At 48.2% G+C, this 15425-nt stretch overlaps 5 protein-coding genes across 5 annotated transcripts; 1 reads left to right on the top strand and 4 right to left on the bottom strand.

The window, feature by feature from the left end:
- Positions 1-2350: 2350 nt before the first annotated feature.
- Positions 2351-4051, top strand: REG1 (protein phosphatase regulator; the record flags this gene model as incomplete). Its single annotated transcript, XM_064899382.1, has 1 exon — positions 2351-4051. One exon carries the CDS (start codon positions 2351-2353, stop codon positions 4049-4051), a length of 1701 nt encoding a protein of 566 aa, XP_064755339.1.
- A 3519-nt stretch (positions 4052-7570) lies between these two features.
- On the bottom strand, positions 7571-8944 carry LTR64_005039 (uncharacterized protein; the record flags this gene model as incomplete). Its single annotated transcript, XM_064899381.1, has 1 exon — positions 7571-8944. The coding sequence occupies one exon, from the start codon at positions 8942-8944 to the stop codon at positions 7571-7573; it is 1374 nt and encodes a 457-aa protein (XP_064755338.1).
- A 504-nt stretch (positions 8945-9448) lies between these two features.
- Positions 9449-10642, bottom strand: LTR64_005038 (uncharacterized protein; the record flags this gene model as incomplete). The annotated part of the gene is made up of 1 exon (XM_064899380.1): positions 9449-10642. One exon carries the CDS (start codon positions 10640-10642, stop codon positions 9449-9451), a length of 1194 nt encoding a protein of 397 aa, XP_064755337.1.
- Positions 10643-11329: 687 nt separating this feature from the next.
- On the bottom strand, positions 11330-12087 carry LTR64_005037 (uncharacterized protein; the record flags this gene model as incomplete). Its single annotated transcript, XM_064899379.1, has 2 exons — positions 11330-11818; positions 12049-12087. The coding sequence occupies 2 exons, from the start codon at positions 12085-12087 to the stop codon at positions 11330-11332; spliced, it is 528 nt and encodes a 175-aa protein (XP_064755336.1).
- A 1521-nt stretch (positions 12088-13608) lies between these two features.
- On the bottom strand, positions 13609-15102 carry LTR64_005036 (uncharacterized protein; the record flags this gene model as incomplete). Its single annotated transcript, XM_064899378.1, has 1 exon — positions 13609-15102. One exon carries the CDS (start codon positions 15100-15102, stop codon positions 13609-13611), a length of 1494 nt encoding a protein of 497 aa, XP_064755335.1.
- Positions 15103-15425: the final 323 nt, after the last annotated feature.

The following is a 15425-nucleotide window of genomic DNA, read 5'->3' as shown; positions in this document are numbered from 1 at the left end:
AGCAGAAGCTCGAACACTCGGACCGAGCCGTCAGCCTGAGTGGGCAATGGCAGTCTGAACGCGATCGACAAGTACGCTGTGACAAGAAAACTCTTTGTTTCATGAATCCCACGGCCTGGGTGTTTTCAAGAGACACAACATTCTGCTTCGGAGGCAGCTCTGCAAAGCCACATGTATGCTGTGGTGCTGGTCAGTGGTTCCACTCCGATGACAGCGAACCACAGATCTAACTCAGCAGTAGCTACACAGGATCCTGCCGATAAACAGCTCGATCGTAGGGTCCTCTCTTCCGAAAGTCGCATTGTTACCTCTTGAGCTTTGGATCGCAGGGAACCCTGACCAGAGATGAACATCTCTCCCTATCAAGACAACAGGTAAGCATTATCAAAGTATCGGACAAGTTCCAGCCGCATGAGAGTGCCCTCAGAGCTCTCTTTGCGTAAGATCCCCAACCGACTTGTTCCGCAGGGCAAAGATGAGTAATATGCACTGTAGACGCCTTCCAAGATTCACATGCACAAGCATCGTCTCAGAAAGACCTGATCAGCACGTGTAAATCTATGCTGTCGTCGAAGTCTATAAGCATCCCATGTGAACTTGCTCACGACATCGTTGGTTTCAGGGTACGTGTAAACGCTGTGGCACAAAGCAGGAGGCTGTGGTGTATCAGTCCAAACAAGAAGATTTGGACTCGATTATTTTGCCGGTGAATCCGGCATCCACGCAATGCACTTGAACTCACTCTTCTTGGCCACAAGTACAGGTCAAGGTTCAAAGTCAGTATTGTTGACCAGTCAGGTATCGATCAGTATCTCGAAGGAACGAAAAGAAAACTTACACTTGCGGCATGGCACACGGCGCTAACTCTAATCAGAGTAAAGTTATCTTTGCGGCGTGGGATAACAGAGAGAGTCGCGAAGATTGCGAAGTCGTGCAACTATGAGAGGCTGAGGTTCCTAGTAACAGGGACCATAATATTGGCGTAGTGGGCACAGGTAGCCGTTAAAAAGCGCACGAAGATAGTGGTATGGCGAGACTGGCAGGGTTGACACAGATGTGGCTAGGACCTGGACTATTTTGATAAAATGTCTTCTTTGCACTGCGGCAACCCTTGATGATTGCAGGGATGTAAGGTCGGCTTGTCAAGGACGATACTGGCCGAAATACTGCTAGCAAAGGCAAGACTTATTCGAGGTGAGCCCTTATCTGAGAAACTGCAAGTGGTAGCTACCCTCTAGTTAGGAGACGCGTGTCTCGTGAGATAGTGTTCTTTATCATGGTCCACAAACACCACGAGTGATTTCTGCGAGTATCCTTCTTGTTGTTGTTGTCGATGTGCTTGTTTGTAGATACTGTACCGAAAGCGATGACGAATGGGTATGGAGCATGTAGTCCGAAAAAGATCTCGATGGTGAACAGGTGTTTCTGACGAAGTTTCGATCCCTGGGCGGAATTCTTAGTAACAGCAACTGGTAGAGGACTAGATTTGGAGCTTGAAAAAAAATCTCAGCACTAAGGCTCCAGCAATGCTGCAATCGAGCACAATGATTTGTGCAAGAGCACCCCGCAAAATACGGTCTGTGCTTTTGAGATTGCGCTTAAACGCCCCAAGACTGCAGCCACGGATGAGGACAAGGCCTGGAGAAACCCCAGTGGCCGTGTCAGCATGGAACGGTGGGTAATGCCGACCAAGGTTCAAGACCAGCGATTGCCATGCTTTCCTCTAAGCAGCAGTCTGGAGACGATAGACATCTGGTAAGATCCACCTTCTTGTCCTTCTTTGTTCTGACTCGTCGGCCGATGTCTTCACTTGCGAAAACCTGCTTTCGAAACGACTCTTTCCGCGGTCGGATTTTGTGAGCCTTCTTGCATACTCTAGGCAGAACGTGGGAGCAGCTCAGACAAAAACAATTCTGTAGCGCCGTTGCAAAGATATTGCAGGGATGCATATCGCCATACGAACATTGCGTTCCTCGCACTCGGCGTGGTTATGATCTCCATATCCTTCCTGCCGACGCATTGTCCTGAAAGACTCCCCTGTCGGTCTACTAGTTGTGACTGGGTCGATCAAGCATAGGCGAATTACGTTTTCTCTCCAACCTATAAGGTCTTTCTAGGCGAGATAACCCAATTCGTGCCACAGCACAGACACATTGTCAACTGTGCTGCAATACCTTTGCACGTGTAGTGATCTGCTTGACCTCTTGTGTGCGCAGATTACATTCCTTCACTATACACCAATATTACTCGGGTACGACAGACCACAATAGCGAAGACAAATCAATCCGAGGAAGCACAGCAACTCATGGACAGGTGAAATCAACCACAATTGACCCACCTCTTGTATAGCATGCCTACCATCCTGCAAACCCCTCTGGTCGCCGAGACAAACGACTTCCCACGCAATCCAACCCTCTCTCAATCCTACACAGATCTCGTGTCGCTAGACGGAGGTCTGCCTTACCATGATACTTTCAAAGAGAAATCAGATTTTGTTCGCTCCGAATATGATCGGCCTATCACACCATCCATATCTTCCACAGCTCCTTCATCCCCCTTGTACACTCACTCCATGGGCTCACGGGACTCCTACTTCTCTACACCCTCATATTCAACCCTCGACCCCAATGAAGATTTAGCATACGAGGAGGATGACATATCATTTCCAGCCTTCGACAATAACATCCCGCAATACACTCAAGAACCACAGACGTGTGGACTGCGCCAGCTGAATGGACATTCAGAGGACTCGATTGTGACTGCTAGTCCCACTTCAGAACAAAGCAAAAAGGACGATGAAGAATCAGTGAAAGACGACCACTGGGTCAGGCACGAGCCCACTCGACATGTTGACTTCCTGTCACATGAATGGCAGGAACAAGATATCTGGTCTTCGTGGAAGTACGTCAATGCCAGAGAACGGAAAAAAAAGCACGATTCCAAGCAAGCCTTGGCTAACGGCGAGCGTCTGGAAAACGCCTCTTGGAGAACTTGGACTAAAGCAAAGTATCGTTTACCTACTATATCACCCGAATCTCTGAACTGGATGAAGGATTGTGACGTTACCTGGCTGTATGGTCCTTTACAGATTGATAAAAAGTCCAATTGGTGCCAAGATCACTCCCCACCACCTAGTCGGCTGTCCACCTGTTCTTCGTTCCTGCACACGAAGCCCATACTGAAGAAGAAGTCGGCGTCTGCTGCCCTCCTGGAGACTTCACTGAAGGAGCATAACTTGTTGAGTAGAGTGGGGGATATCATCCGAATTCAGCAGTCGAGTCCTGTACCAAGGAGGAAAGGACTGTCTAGAGGTGGTAGTGACTTCTCGCTGCCTAGCTATCGTACGACTTCAGTGTCAAACACTCCGGCTGAGTCCGCTCGGCACGAAGCTACTTCACGATATTCATTTGGTACAGATACACCATCGGAATGTAAGCATGTACTATTTGACGAAACAGTTCGGCAGGTTCAGGCTATTGAATCTGAAGACGACGAAAAGGATGAACCTCTGGAACAGGATATTTACGAAAGTGACGAAGACGACGATGGCGGTCTCATGATGGCTCCAGCCCGGTCCCGAAGTAATAGAAGCACACCACGCAACAGCTTTAGCGATAACAACAAGACAATAACGCCGTTACCTTCGACAACCTTGAAGTACAGAAAAGATACACCAGAACCACCCGATACTTTGAAGAGCCAAGCCCAATTTTGGGTGCCAGGACGAGGTCTACAGCACTCCGCCTCACAAGAGACTCTGAAACCATCGAATCCGAGCAGCAATTTCCTGCTTGATGATGATCCGGAGCTGAATGATGATCCATGGCCCATAGACCAGCAGGGCAAAGACTATTCGCCATACGCTCAAGAAGACCAAGATGAGCCGTATGGAATGAGAAGAACACCATCTGGCATGTTTATGCCTTACGACGAAAACGAGGAAGAAGCAGCTATGAACAATACACTTTTCGGTCAGGCTGTGTATGCTGTAAATACTTTTAGAGATATCGCTCATGTTGTTTGGAATGTTGGCTGGAATAGAGGTCGGTGATAGTGCGACATCGAAATCCTGTGAAAACACATGATACCCAAAGAACATCGAGTGCTTATGATTACGATCGATATCCTCACGAAAGATTGTGGCGGACGGGGACAGTTCTTGCTCTATTGTGGAAATTTGCAATGAACGCTTTAGCGACTGTGATTATTTAGCGAAGCTTATGTGCTGCGCTTTCTTCATGCATAGATTACGGGGTCGACTATCTCGTATTTGGGGTTGGATCTGAAGAGTTCCAGGCCGGAGTTTGAATTCCCGTAACGGTTTGGGAGGGCAACAGCGCTCGAAAGAACAAGATGCCTCGCGGCTGCCTTCTATTTAGACTTATTTAATTCTACATTACTGCGTGACCAGTCAACATCGACAATAGTCTTGACCTGTAGCCCTCTTGAACCAAGGCCGCAGGGTTACGAGATTCTTTATAGAGTCACAACACATGCTATGCTCACATCGTGGCCCGTTCATGCATGGCAAGCAGGAACTGTGCATAGCCTGTACTCGTTCAGCACACCGTATTGCAGCATCGGTACGCTACCTTCCTATACCGGCGTGCCAAACGAGAAACCACCATCCACTTCCTGCCAAACATCCGCTCCTTTGGCGAAACCTTCCACATCCACGCGCTGCTCGCCCTCGGATAAAACCCGCATCTTCCCATGGGAAGTGGCAGGCGGCCATCCGCCTTGTTGGCCAACCATAGTCCATGTACGTGCTCACACAATACGAGCCAGGTGACGACAGCCGTCCACTTAAGAAAGTGCGAGCTTGACACGGAGTCGATGTCACACAAGTACAGACCCAAGTGATGCTGTAATTCAAGGATGACTGGGCATCACGATCACATCAACGTACCTATCTGTGAGTGATTGCAAAAGCTCACAACATTTCATACCACATTTTACGAGGGCTGGAGCACGACAGTACCAGTTTGACGCCGAACGTAGATGTCGAGCCGGTGGCATTAGTTACAACCCTGAGGATATTAGCATGTTCAGTCAGTGACCTCAACTCATCAGATCTCCAGCGAACGGACGAAAATATGCCCCAGAGTAAAGTGCTCATCCCACGATCAGTCTTCAGTCGGCTGCACAACGCATAAATCACGCAAGCGGATATGCGGTAATCCCATTCTTGGTTCCTCTTATCTCACGTCAACCACGCTTCGTCGCTTTTTCACATGTGATTGATGATCTGCAGGACGATGGACCTTAGTTTCACCGTTGAAAAGAGCGCCGAGCGTTGTAAGCCACAGATCCACTAGCAAGGTATACTGCATCGTGCTACAAGGCTCGCATATGCATAATGGCTAATAGAGCACGAACGGATATTTGCGAATGAGAATCGACATCTCCTTAACCTTGTTGATATACCTCACGCTTCAGCTGGCTATGCTGTGACAGGACACAGCCCCTGCTGAGCTAGTCATGAAAGCTAGGATGTCTACGTCGACATGAGTTATTTGTTGGTCTGAACACATGGTTGAGTGGCTGTATCCTTCTGCAACCGCCGAGCATTGCGAGATCAAAGGGATTCTCTTGATGAGATCACGCAACACGACCTAGATCTCACGTCGTGACTAATATCGCGGCGAAATAAGCCCTATCTAAGACCGACGAGACCTAGAGCTCAGCCAAGAGCGGAAGGGATTGAGTTGATAGCCGCCAAGGTAGAGTAACGGCCCAGACCTAGCACATGTCATGAAGAAGGCAGCGAAACATTGCATGGGCAGTTTCAAGCACCCCTTCCCCGCAACAGTGCACTGAGCGTAACTTTCCTCTCCGTTGGCAGATGTGGGGGGATTTGGGACGAGTGTGTCATAAGATTTAATGCCACGGTAGAGGACGCGGCTTTCATGATCAGCGTCCTGGCTGGGCGTCGCGTTGATACCATGCTAACCCCCAGGGCCTCCAGGTTGATATCAGCTTCATGAGCAACGATACAGCTGCTGAGCATTGAATGAGTAGTGTGTCTGCACAGTTAGCATTCAAAAGCAGGCTGGAACATGAAGGCCTGAATATCACAGTCAATCACAAAGGGAATGGCAGCGGTCTCCCAGAAAACAACAACAACCACGACAGGGAAAAAGAAACAACAGCATCGCGAACAACCATCCACCAGAACCATAGCTAGCAACTCTGGATGTCTCCTCTCGTCCATACACAACCACTCACTGAACATCTAAGCAGTCGTGTTTGGTAATTGAGAGGAATAGATCAGATCGATCACTATAGGCACGTAGAATTTCATCCTTCAGTCATGCGTGTATGGAGAAGAAACACGACGCTGTACACACGTATGCCAATTGCTTTGTTGTAGTGGGTGCTTACCTCTTTCCTTTTGTCATCATTCATCTTCGTGACTCTTAACCGTATGCATTGGGCTGGCCGTTGGGTGGACAGCTGGAACTGGACAGAACAGATGGAACCACTCGGCCGTGCTTTGAAATGAAATTGGATTGTGGGAAGGACTAGGAAGAGTTCAAATCTGTCAAGAAGTCGACGGAGCTCGAGTCGAAAACAGCACTGAGCCATAGGTATGCTGAATACTCTTTATTGCATGAGCCGAAGTGCCTGTTCAGCGAACCTCTTTCCCACAATTCAAGGGCCGTAATTTCTTATCACGTCGCGACTGTACTCGTTCTCCGTCCATCGTCCTCATTGCTCGTGGCCTCGAGATCGTTGCACATCTTCTCACATCTTGATAACCCTCACACACCTCCCAACAAATTCATCCCCATCAAGAACTGAAATTTACACCTGATCTCTCTTCCCCTCCTTCGCCTCCTTCAACGCCTTCATCGTTCCATGCAGAGCATGCTTGTGGTTTCTTCGGAACTTAGGGTCTGTGCCTTTGAGGGAGGGGTATCTGTGGGTCTTTGGTTTTTTGATACTATTTAGCAGGTTAGTGTCAGTACTTCCATTCGCGATCGGTCTCTTTCCGCGATCCAAGGACGAATAGTAAGTGTAGGGGAAGAGTTGGGCTTTGTGGCTGTGAGAAAAAAGAAGGGAATAGGTAGTTGCGCACCCATTTCTGTGAGCCTTTTTGGACTGGTTGTGCTGAGACGAGTTCTTGGATTCTGGAGAGTGTTAGCGACTGTTCGTTGAGAACATAGCTCTCCTATCACGTACTGGCCATTGCGACGGTTTGTGGCACGTGTGAACGTTGGCTGTATCTTGACGTGGACTTGGTTGACTTGGTCTGGTGTAATTGTGTGTCGAAAGTTTAGCGCCGATATTATGCCAAGCGATGCGTTTATGCCTGAGGCCACTACGTTGCACCGCTCTCGAAGTCGCGGACAACCTTGGGTTTTTACAAAAACCTGTCTGAACCCGAACCATATGTACTTCTAAGCATCAGAAACAGGCGCTGTCGGTACTGTGCTAACGAAGTGCTACAAATACTGCTATAACCATGGACGGTAGGCGATACTCCTTCTGGCGCGAGACTTTGTCTTACTAACAACCAACCACTACTCTCTCAATAACCCCAACACTACCTCGATGTCAACGTGAATCACGCAGCATCTGGTACCACGATCTGACTTGCTCTCCTCACAGCATGTAGTGTTGCACCATGGTCAAAACTCCACTTGCGTCTTCGTGCATTGGCTAACCTAGCTTCCCTTGGGCTGACACCCATCACCTCAAGCAGATGGTCACATAATTGTGCAGCGAATGCTTCGTCGTTAACCTTCTCAAGGTATTGGAAGACTTCAATTTTTGTGTCCGATAGACCATCAGCAATTGTCTTGAAGAGCGCCTCATCCGCCTGAGGATCGTGGAAGGGCTGGCCAGGCGCATCAATCATGCTAACTCCGCCTGTTGGAAGCAATACCCTGATCTTCGAAGGATCTGTTGCGCCCTTCAACTTCTTTACGATAAAGTTGCCAATCTCCTTGTTCTCGTCTTGAGTTGTCCGCATCAGTGTGACTGCAGAATTGTGGACGTATAAATTCCGATCTTGGTATTTTTCGGGTACGGTGTCTTTAGGTCCAAAGTTGACCATATCGCAAGCTCCAGTGGAGAGTATGACCGGAATGCCTTTACGCGCAGCGGCGTTCAATCTGTCTGGACCGGCTGTTAGTACACCACCAAAAAGTTCGTCTGGAATTTCTGTCGTTGTGAGATCTATCACTGCATCGATCTGGCCTTCCTCGATCAAGCGTTCCATTGCCTTGCCTCCAGAGCCTGTTGCATGGAAGATATACAGCTCGTAATCAGACACATCATGAGGAGTTGTGGTAAGGATTTTCCTGATATGGTCCACACAAGGCGTGGTCACTCCAAACATCGTAATCGCAATCCTCTTTCCTTTGACTTTTTCCTCCTTCGAATGTTCTGCGTGAGCCAAAGTCATACCACTGATAGCACCAGCCGCGTTGGTCAGAATCTGCTTCAGCACGGAGTTCAGGCCAGCAATATCGACTACACTGTACATCATCGTGATGTCCACCTCACCAATGAACGGCTTGATATCACCACTAGCCATCGTCGATACCAGGAGTTTGGGAAACCCGACAGGACATGCTTCTCGCATCAGCGCTGAGGCAATTGAGGATCCGGTACTTCCAGCCGCTGAGACGATGCCATGCACCTGGTTCTTGTTGACCAGATCCCGCACTACCGGCATGCAAGTCGCTATTGCTTTGTCGGAATAGTAACCTCTTGACAACTTGCTGAGCTCATCCCCGATATCTTTTAGAGGACGAACGAGCTCATCTTGAGGGATTTCTAAGATGTTGTCGTCGACCTGTTGTGATCGACCTACGTCCAGTATTTTTGTTTGGCAAGCACCATGACTCAATATTGCTGATCTCAGATAGAGCGTTTCTGGCAATTTTGTGTCGAGTGTTTCGACGATGAGGATGACGGGTTTGTTGTTAGACATGCTGCAAGGATGATGTTTCTCCACTACTGTAGTGGGGACTCGTACCAGTTTCTTGAGTAAGCTATAAAAGCTTCACTACTGTCGTGGCTGAAAATGCGCTGAATCACTGTTGATGTTACTATGAGTAGCGAAGGCTCGTCTCGAATTTTAAAGGCTTGAGAAGAGGCCTCGATTCTTCCTAGAGGAAGATACTCAAAGTGCAGTTGCTCTGTTCGTGTACATAAACCTGAGCTCCTTCCCCGCAAAAGTGATACACAAGTCTATACGTGGGGTCTGTGACGGATGTGCTTTTGCAGATCAAAATTCGCTTCTTCTAACATTCAACCCTGAGTGTTAGTTCAGACAGACCGAAAGAATGATAGAATAAATGCTCGCTCTCTACCTCTATCACCCATCAGAACCACCTCAATATTGATTGCCTAGGTGGTATTCATGCGCTCTTCTCAAACTGGGCAAGAAGCACTATCTTCTGGACGATCACGACTCTCTTCAACGTTCAGTCACTTATAAGTTGATGCTGTCGATCCTCGACTTGATCCTTGCAACCTCATCGTCAAGCTCGTCCAATTTCGTGCGATAAGAAGCCTCGTGCAGATTGTCCCCTTTCTGCTTAAAATCATCTGTACGTTGGATATGACCAGCCTGTTCAGCCTGGATCGCCAATGTATGCTTAACGTGCGATGTTATGTCCGCAAAGATAAAGTGGCATTGTTTTGATTTGTTGTCTTTGCCTGCTGTGTCACTGTCTAGACCCAAATACTGTCTGAGTGCGTGTAGGGAAGTAGTGTTGCTATGTGGCTGCGAAGTAGGTTCGGCTTTTGTAGAGATGATCCGTGACCTACCCAAGTCTGCTTCAATAGTGTCCAAACAACTTCCCAGCTTCTGGTGCACTAGTCGATAAGATTGCAGACGTTCTACGTGAACGGTTAGTGCTTCGATTTTCTTGCACATGGCTGAGATCTGCTCGACTGCATGCTGAGTTTGCTTATCGTTGAGTGTCTCCGTAATGCGGTTGAGCCGCTGTCCTACAGAATGTAATCGATTACCATGCTCGTGCATAACGAGCATCTGAGCGACATCGTCTATCTCAGAATATAGCATTCGTAGATCCTGTTGAAGAAGATCTGTCTTAGCCTGGATCGAATCGTCTCGAATCTGGTTATATTTGCTAATGTCTTCACATTCCTGCTCGGTCGTAAGTGCTTGTAGATAGCACCGATTCAGCCTGAGTCGTATGGTCTCGGCGTAGGTATATCGAAGTGCAGCAAGAAGCTTTTCGCGACGAAGGTCTTGACCAGTATCCACTGCATCCTGAGATCCGAGCTGTTCATCGAGCAGCACAAACTGGTGATCGTGGCGTGCAAGTGTATCGTCTGTTGTTATTGTTGTCGTTGCTATTGACTTTCGCAGGTCTTCTGACGCAGAGAGGCGTGCATCTTTCAGGTCTGCTGTCAATGTTTCACCAAGTCGGGACTGCTGCCGGTGCAGTGAATGAGGCTTCTGGCCCGGAGTGCCTTTTGGGGACAGACTCCTCGAACGTTTTTCTTGCGAGTGCTGAATCTGACTAATTCCGTCAATACGTGTGTTAGTTTCCTGCGTCGAATTATTGAGAGTAGCAATCGCAGCTTTGTATTCCGCAGCAGTCGCGAAGGTTACAGGAGCACTTTCCTTGCCTCTTTGTGTATCATCAGGTGGCATACTGACTGAACTCTCATAGAAGAAGAGTGAATAAATTTGTGTAATGCTGCCGGCTTGGCTTAATTGTGGTAGCAGAACAATCTACACAACAACGTTTAGCAGTGATAGAGCTAATCAACAACGGGAATGTCACTACAACAATTTACGCAGAATGAGGTGCGGCTCGAAGGGAGGACAATTTATGGTACCTAGGATTGCTTATGGAAGTTGTAGTTGCGTTAATACAGCTTTCTGCAGCCAAAGATAGGCATGGATCAGCCCGTGTTTCGAGTCCTGTTCTTCTCTCCTTCTGCTCATAACATATCCGCAACACATGATGTTCAAAGACATACAGTGGTTGACAAATCGGGAGCCGGACGCCACAGTAGCTGCTGAGGCTTGAATACAAGCTTGTGGTGTGAATCTCGACTACTACCCTGCGCGCATAAAAGAACTGGTCTGATGGTTGTGCCTGAGATAGGGATGTAAATACGTCAGCTTTGAGGTGTCTTGTAAGCGCTCTGTGTATCTCGATCTTTGGCTTCGGAATTCAAGAGTAGAAATATTGGATAACTGCCTCACTGAACAAGGCCACAAACCGAAGTGTTGGCAGCAGTTTTCTGCTCGCCTGAAGTATGACCTGCGCTGTCATTTTGTCGAAACCACTTCCCTCGGAGTTGCCTTGTTTCCCAAAACACCAGGATAATATTACGAGCTCTTTGCATGACCATTTGCACCACCGTTTTGTAGTTTCTTAGCATCACGATCAGCACGAAACTTGGTCACATCCTGTTCAACCATTTTGTTAATGCGTGATTGCAGTTCCGGTCTGTAGCCGCAGGCAAAAAGAGTCTCTAGCCACACGAAAAGTGGTGCGAGGAAGAATGCTTGGAAGATGTTGTCCAACAAAGCAGGAGCTCGTCCTTCAAATTTGCCGTGGCCCACAAACTGCGCAACCCACGAGAAGATATGCAGTCCTATGGCCCACTTAGTTGCGACCATGCCATACTCCTCGACGAGGTATTTGCCTCCTGCTGTAGCAACCACTAGGAGGACCGACAAGCCTGTGCCAGCGACAGGCTCGAGCAGTATGTATAGAGCGGCATATATGAGGCAGAGGATGGTGCCCAAATTAAGGTCGAGGTAAGGGACAGTGGTCCATTCAGGTGTAGGTATCAAAGTACCTGTATTCGTGGCCTGCAAAGAGTAAGACCGAGTCGTCCAAATGGAATTTCCACCACGTACAATGGTGAAGGCTGTCAACAGAATTATGGGGACACATGTTATATGAATAGCAATGTTGACCTGCCATCATGAGTAGGAGTCCTGTTGTTCCTAGGTGGTATAGCATACAGGGTCGTGGTGGTAAGCGCCATACTATATTTCCTGTAAGTACTGGGTCATACTTGGTTCCTTCGACCACTTACAAAGCGCAATTGTTTTTCGAGGTTCAACAAATCTGACATCTTGTCACTGCGGAAAAGTTGTGAGGATACTGAGGCCAACAGAGTTCATAGCTCAAGCATTTTTGACGATGTAGTCGTAAGGCCAGTCTTGAGTTGCGTGAATATTGATCATTTGCGAAGCCGAGCATGGTATTGCGTAGCAGTGGTGGCATGTGCGATGCATAAGCTCGCTGCGCCCGAAAATGAATCGGAAGCAAGGAAACGTTTGGTAAATTCCACCGAAATTCAGCCAAACCCCACAATTTCGGTACTTTCTCGCTTGCCTCCAAATTCTGGCGATATTCCTTTAACATCCTGTGTACCATATAGCATTGTCTCCTGCTGTGAACCGACACAATGACAGAGGAAGAGGAGGGTGAAATTTACGATGAGATTGAGATTGAGGATATGACTTACGACTCGACTCTGGAAATTTACCACTACCCATGTCCTTGTGGCGACCGATTCGAGATCAATATAGACGACTTGCGCGACGGCCACGAGATTGCTGTCTGTCCCAGCTGCAGTCTTCAAATTCGAGTTATCTTCGATGTCAGTGACCTACCTGAGAAGAAAGACGACAATCCGCAATCGGTCGCTATTACAGCTTGAGCAAACAACCATTACGCAGTAGCAATTGTGTGCGAAACACACGCTTCGCAAGCCTATCTCTCTGCCCGAAATATCAGACGAGATTCGGTACTGTTCCAGACAATCAGAGGTGCGAGCATTAACTTGCATCATTAAGAGCAAAGCGAAAAGATATTCTTTCCTACACAATTCTCATTGGAATATGCCTCGTCTGGCTCATATGGCGTATACCTCAACATTACAGTATTATGTGCTATTTTACACAACGCGACGGATTTGCTATGTTTTTGACTGCGCATAAAGCTACCATCTCCCGTATGAGTCAGACGCGTTGAGTCTGAAGCAGCACACTTGGAGCACTCTGTGGTGAGACCAACCATCATTCGAGATGGCAATCATACCTTATGAAAGGGTCGAGAGTCAGCCTTCAGACATCATAATCGTTTCAACTGATCCAGAATACTTGTGAAACATGAAGAAATGGTGTCATGCTTGATGAGGCCAAGCCAAGAACCGCATTCGTATTGTGTTCAAGTGCCGCCACATTCCAAGTTCATCCAGACAGGGTTTTCGCTTGCAACGCTACCACAAGCCGTCGTGGTCCCTTGTTCATCCATGTCACGACAGGCTCTGGCCTGCTGGTCGGAGCTTCACTCAATGATGTATTTCACCTGTCTGTTATGGATCGATCTCAAATGTCCCTACTCTTTACGGCAGGTACATCAACTCGTTTCATACTCCGGTATGTCGAAGTTAGCCTCAAATTGCTGGTATGGGAAAGACAAACGCCTGGAAGTGGCAACGCTTGGCTGCCACAACGACACGCTAATGCGCCTTCCATTTGAGGTAATCAATACGGATCAGGAGTGTGAAGTTCGCGTGACCCGAGAGTGAGTCGAAGAGATAAGATATTAGTATCTCTATCGAGCCTGCGAAGCAGACGAGCACTTCTCAACCACCTTTTTCCTCATCAAACATTACCCGCTCTACTACTGGTGGGTACCACTCCTTCCACATTGGATCTTCGGATCTCGTAGCGCCCATCTTACAGATCGCTATTCGATCGACCTTAACGTCTTTGCACCAAATATATTCTTTACTAGGATCTTCTCGTTCCCGGTCATCCCGAGCTTCTGTATCGTTCTTCACTTCTTCATCTTCTCCTTCGTCGTCTTCACTTTCAGAATTCCCCACATCTGCTGCATGTGCATCTCTCAATCTTATCCCCTCCTGTGCAGCCGCAACATCTCCATCAAACCGATTGAAGACCTCCGCCAACGGTCGAATATCCACCAAACCCTCCTCCCACCTCTTCTTCCCATACTTCCAAGCTTTACCTTTCGTCTCCCTGCCACCCTTTGCCTGGACTTTATACCTCATGTTCGCCAGCGTCGCATGTAGTACAGGTTGTCTAGTCTCGTTGACGAGGCCGGCATCTTTGAATGCCTGATGGAGGTGCAGCGCGAAGTTGTACAGGCGGTCACCTTCCTTCTCGTCAAAAGTCGGTCTTTGTGGTTGGTCATTGAGCTCTGATTGGGGTGGAGTGGACAGTTGTGCTCGGGGTCGTGCCCAGATTACGCGCGCTTTCTTCGTTGATGGGAATGCTTTGATTCCGGTGAGGGAGAGGTATAGTGGCTTGGGACTTGGTGGTGTCGTGCTTGGTTGTCGCGCGAGAGTGGGCGGCGACACGGTTCTCTTCAGAGACTTGACATCAGTATCTCTGTTTTCGTCCTTCGAGCTTATAGGTGTCTGTCCCTTGCCCAAAGTGTTCTTGGGGACTGAGTCGGACTTTTGCTCAACCTGAACAGAGAGCTCATCTTCCACCACACCCGTTTCTTTCCGACCAATTACGTTACTGTCAGAACAAGCGGATGTGATATTGTCGCTTTCTTCCCTCTTATCCTTCCATCTCCTCTGCGACTTCATACCAGCAGGCGGACCTTCGCTTGCATCCCTCAGCATTTTTTCCAGATCTAGACTACGCAAAAGGTCCGTCGCCTTCTGCATCTCCGTCTCCTTCGATAAGTCCATCACACCGAGCGTCAGATGCAACGTCCCAGCTCCACGATGCACAATATCAGGCAACACCTTTAGACTGTCGATGAATGAAGACTCCGAAACTGGTTTCTGAGTATTCCCAAGCGGATCGTTTTGATTTATAACAAGATCTTCTGGCTGACTCGACGAACCTTTGTCATGATCAAGCGTAGCCATGTCCTGAGCATCACTGGTCGTTATCCCAGAAGCATCCCTTCCTCCCCTGATCGGCGGCAGACGCTTAGGTTCCGTCGATACCTCCCGAAAATACGCCATGGACTTCGCGAATACCGGCACAGTACTTTCGCGAGCAAGAGGGAAACACAAAAAATGCGTCGGTCTGCTAGACTGTTTCTTCTTGGTTGAGTCAGAGGTTCTGCTGCTCTTGGACTTTTTGCTTTTTGCCATTATTTCTGTGCTTGCTGTTGCTGTTGTTGTGTGTGATTTTGGCTGGTGGTAGTGGTAATATATGGCTTGCGGTAGATCGGTGTAAATTCGTTTTGAGAAATGCTGATATTGCTGTGGATGGAAGAATCTGTCTCGTGCTGTGTTACATTGGATAACGAACATTCCAGAAGTAGCATTCAACGCCGCCAGTGTTCTCAAGAGCTCATGCGTTCTGGCGCTTTAAGTATAGGATAGTCACTTTGGTGACAAGGCTGGAACGACCAACGATGACTCAGCGCGACGTCAGTAGCACTCATCTCAAGTAAGCAAGTCATATACAGGTC

Source organism: Lithohypha guttulata, assembly GCF_036872675.1.
Source record: "Lithohypha guttulata strain CCFEE 5908 chromosome Unknown scaffold_3, whole genome shotgun sequence".
In the NCBI taxonomy this organism is placed as follows: Eukaryota; Fungi; Ascomycota; class Eurotiomycetes; order Chaetothyriales; family Trichomeriaceae; genus Lithohypha; species Lithohypha guttulata.
Note: the sequence above shows the minus strand (reverse complement) of the source record. Positions and strands in the feature narration are given on the sequence as shown.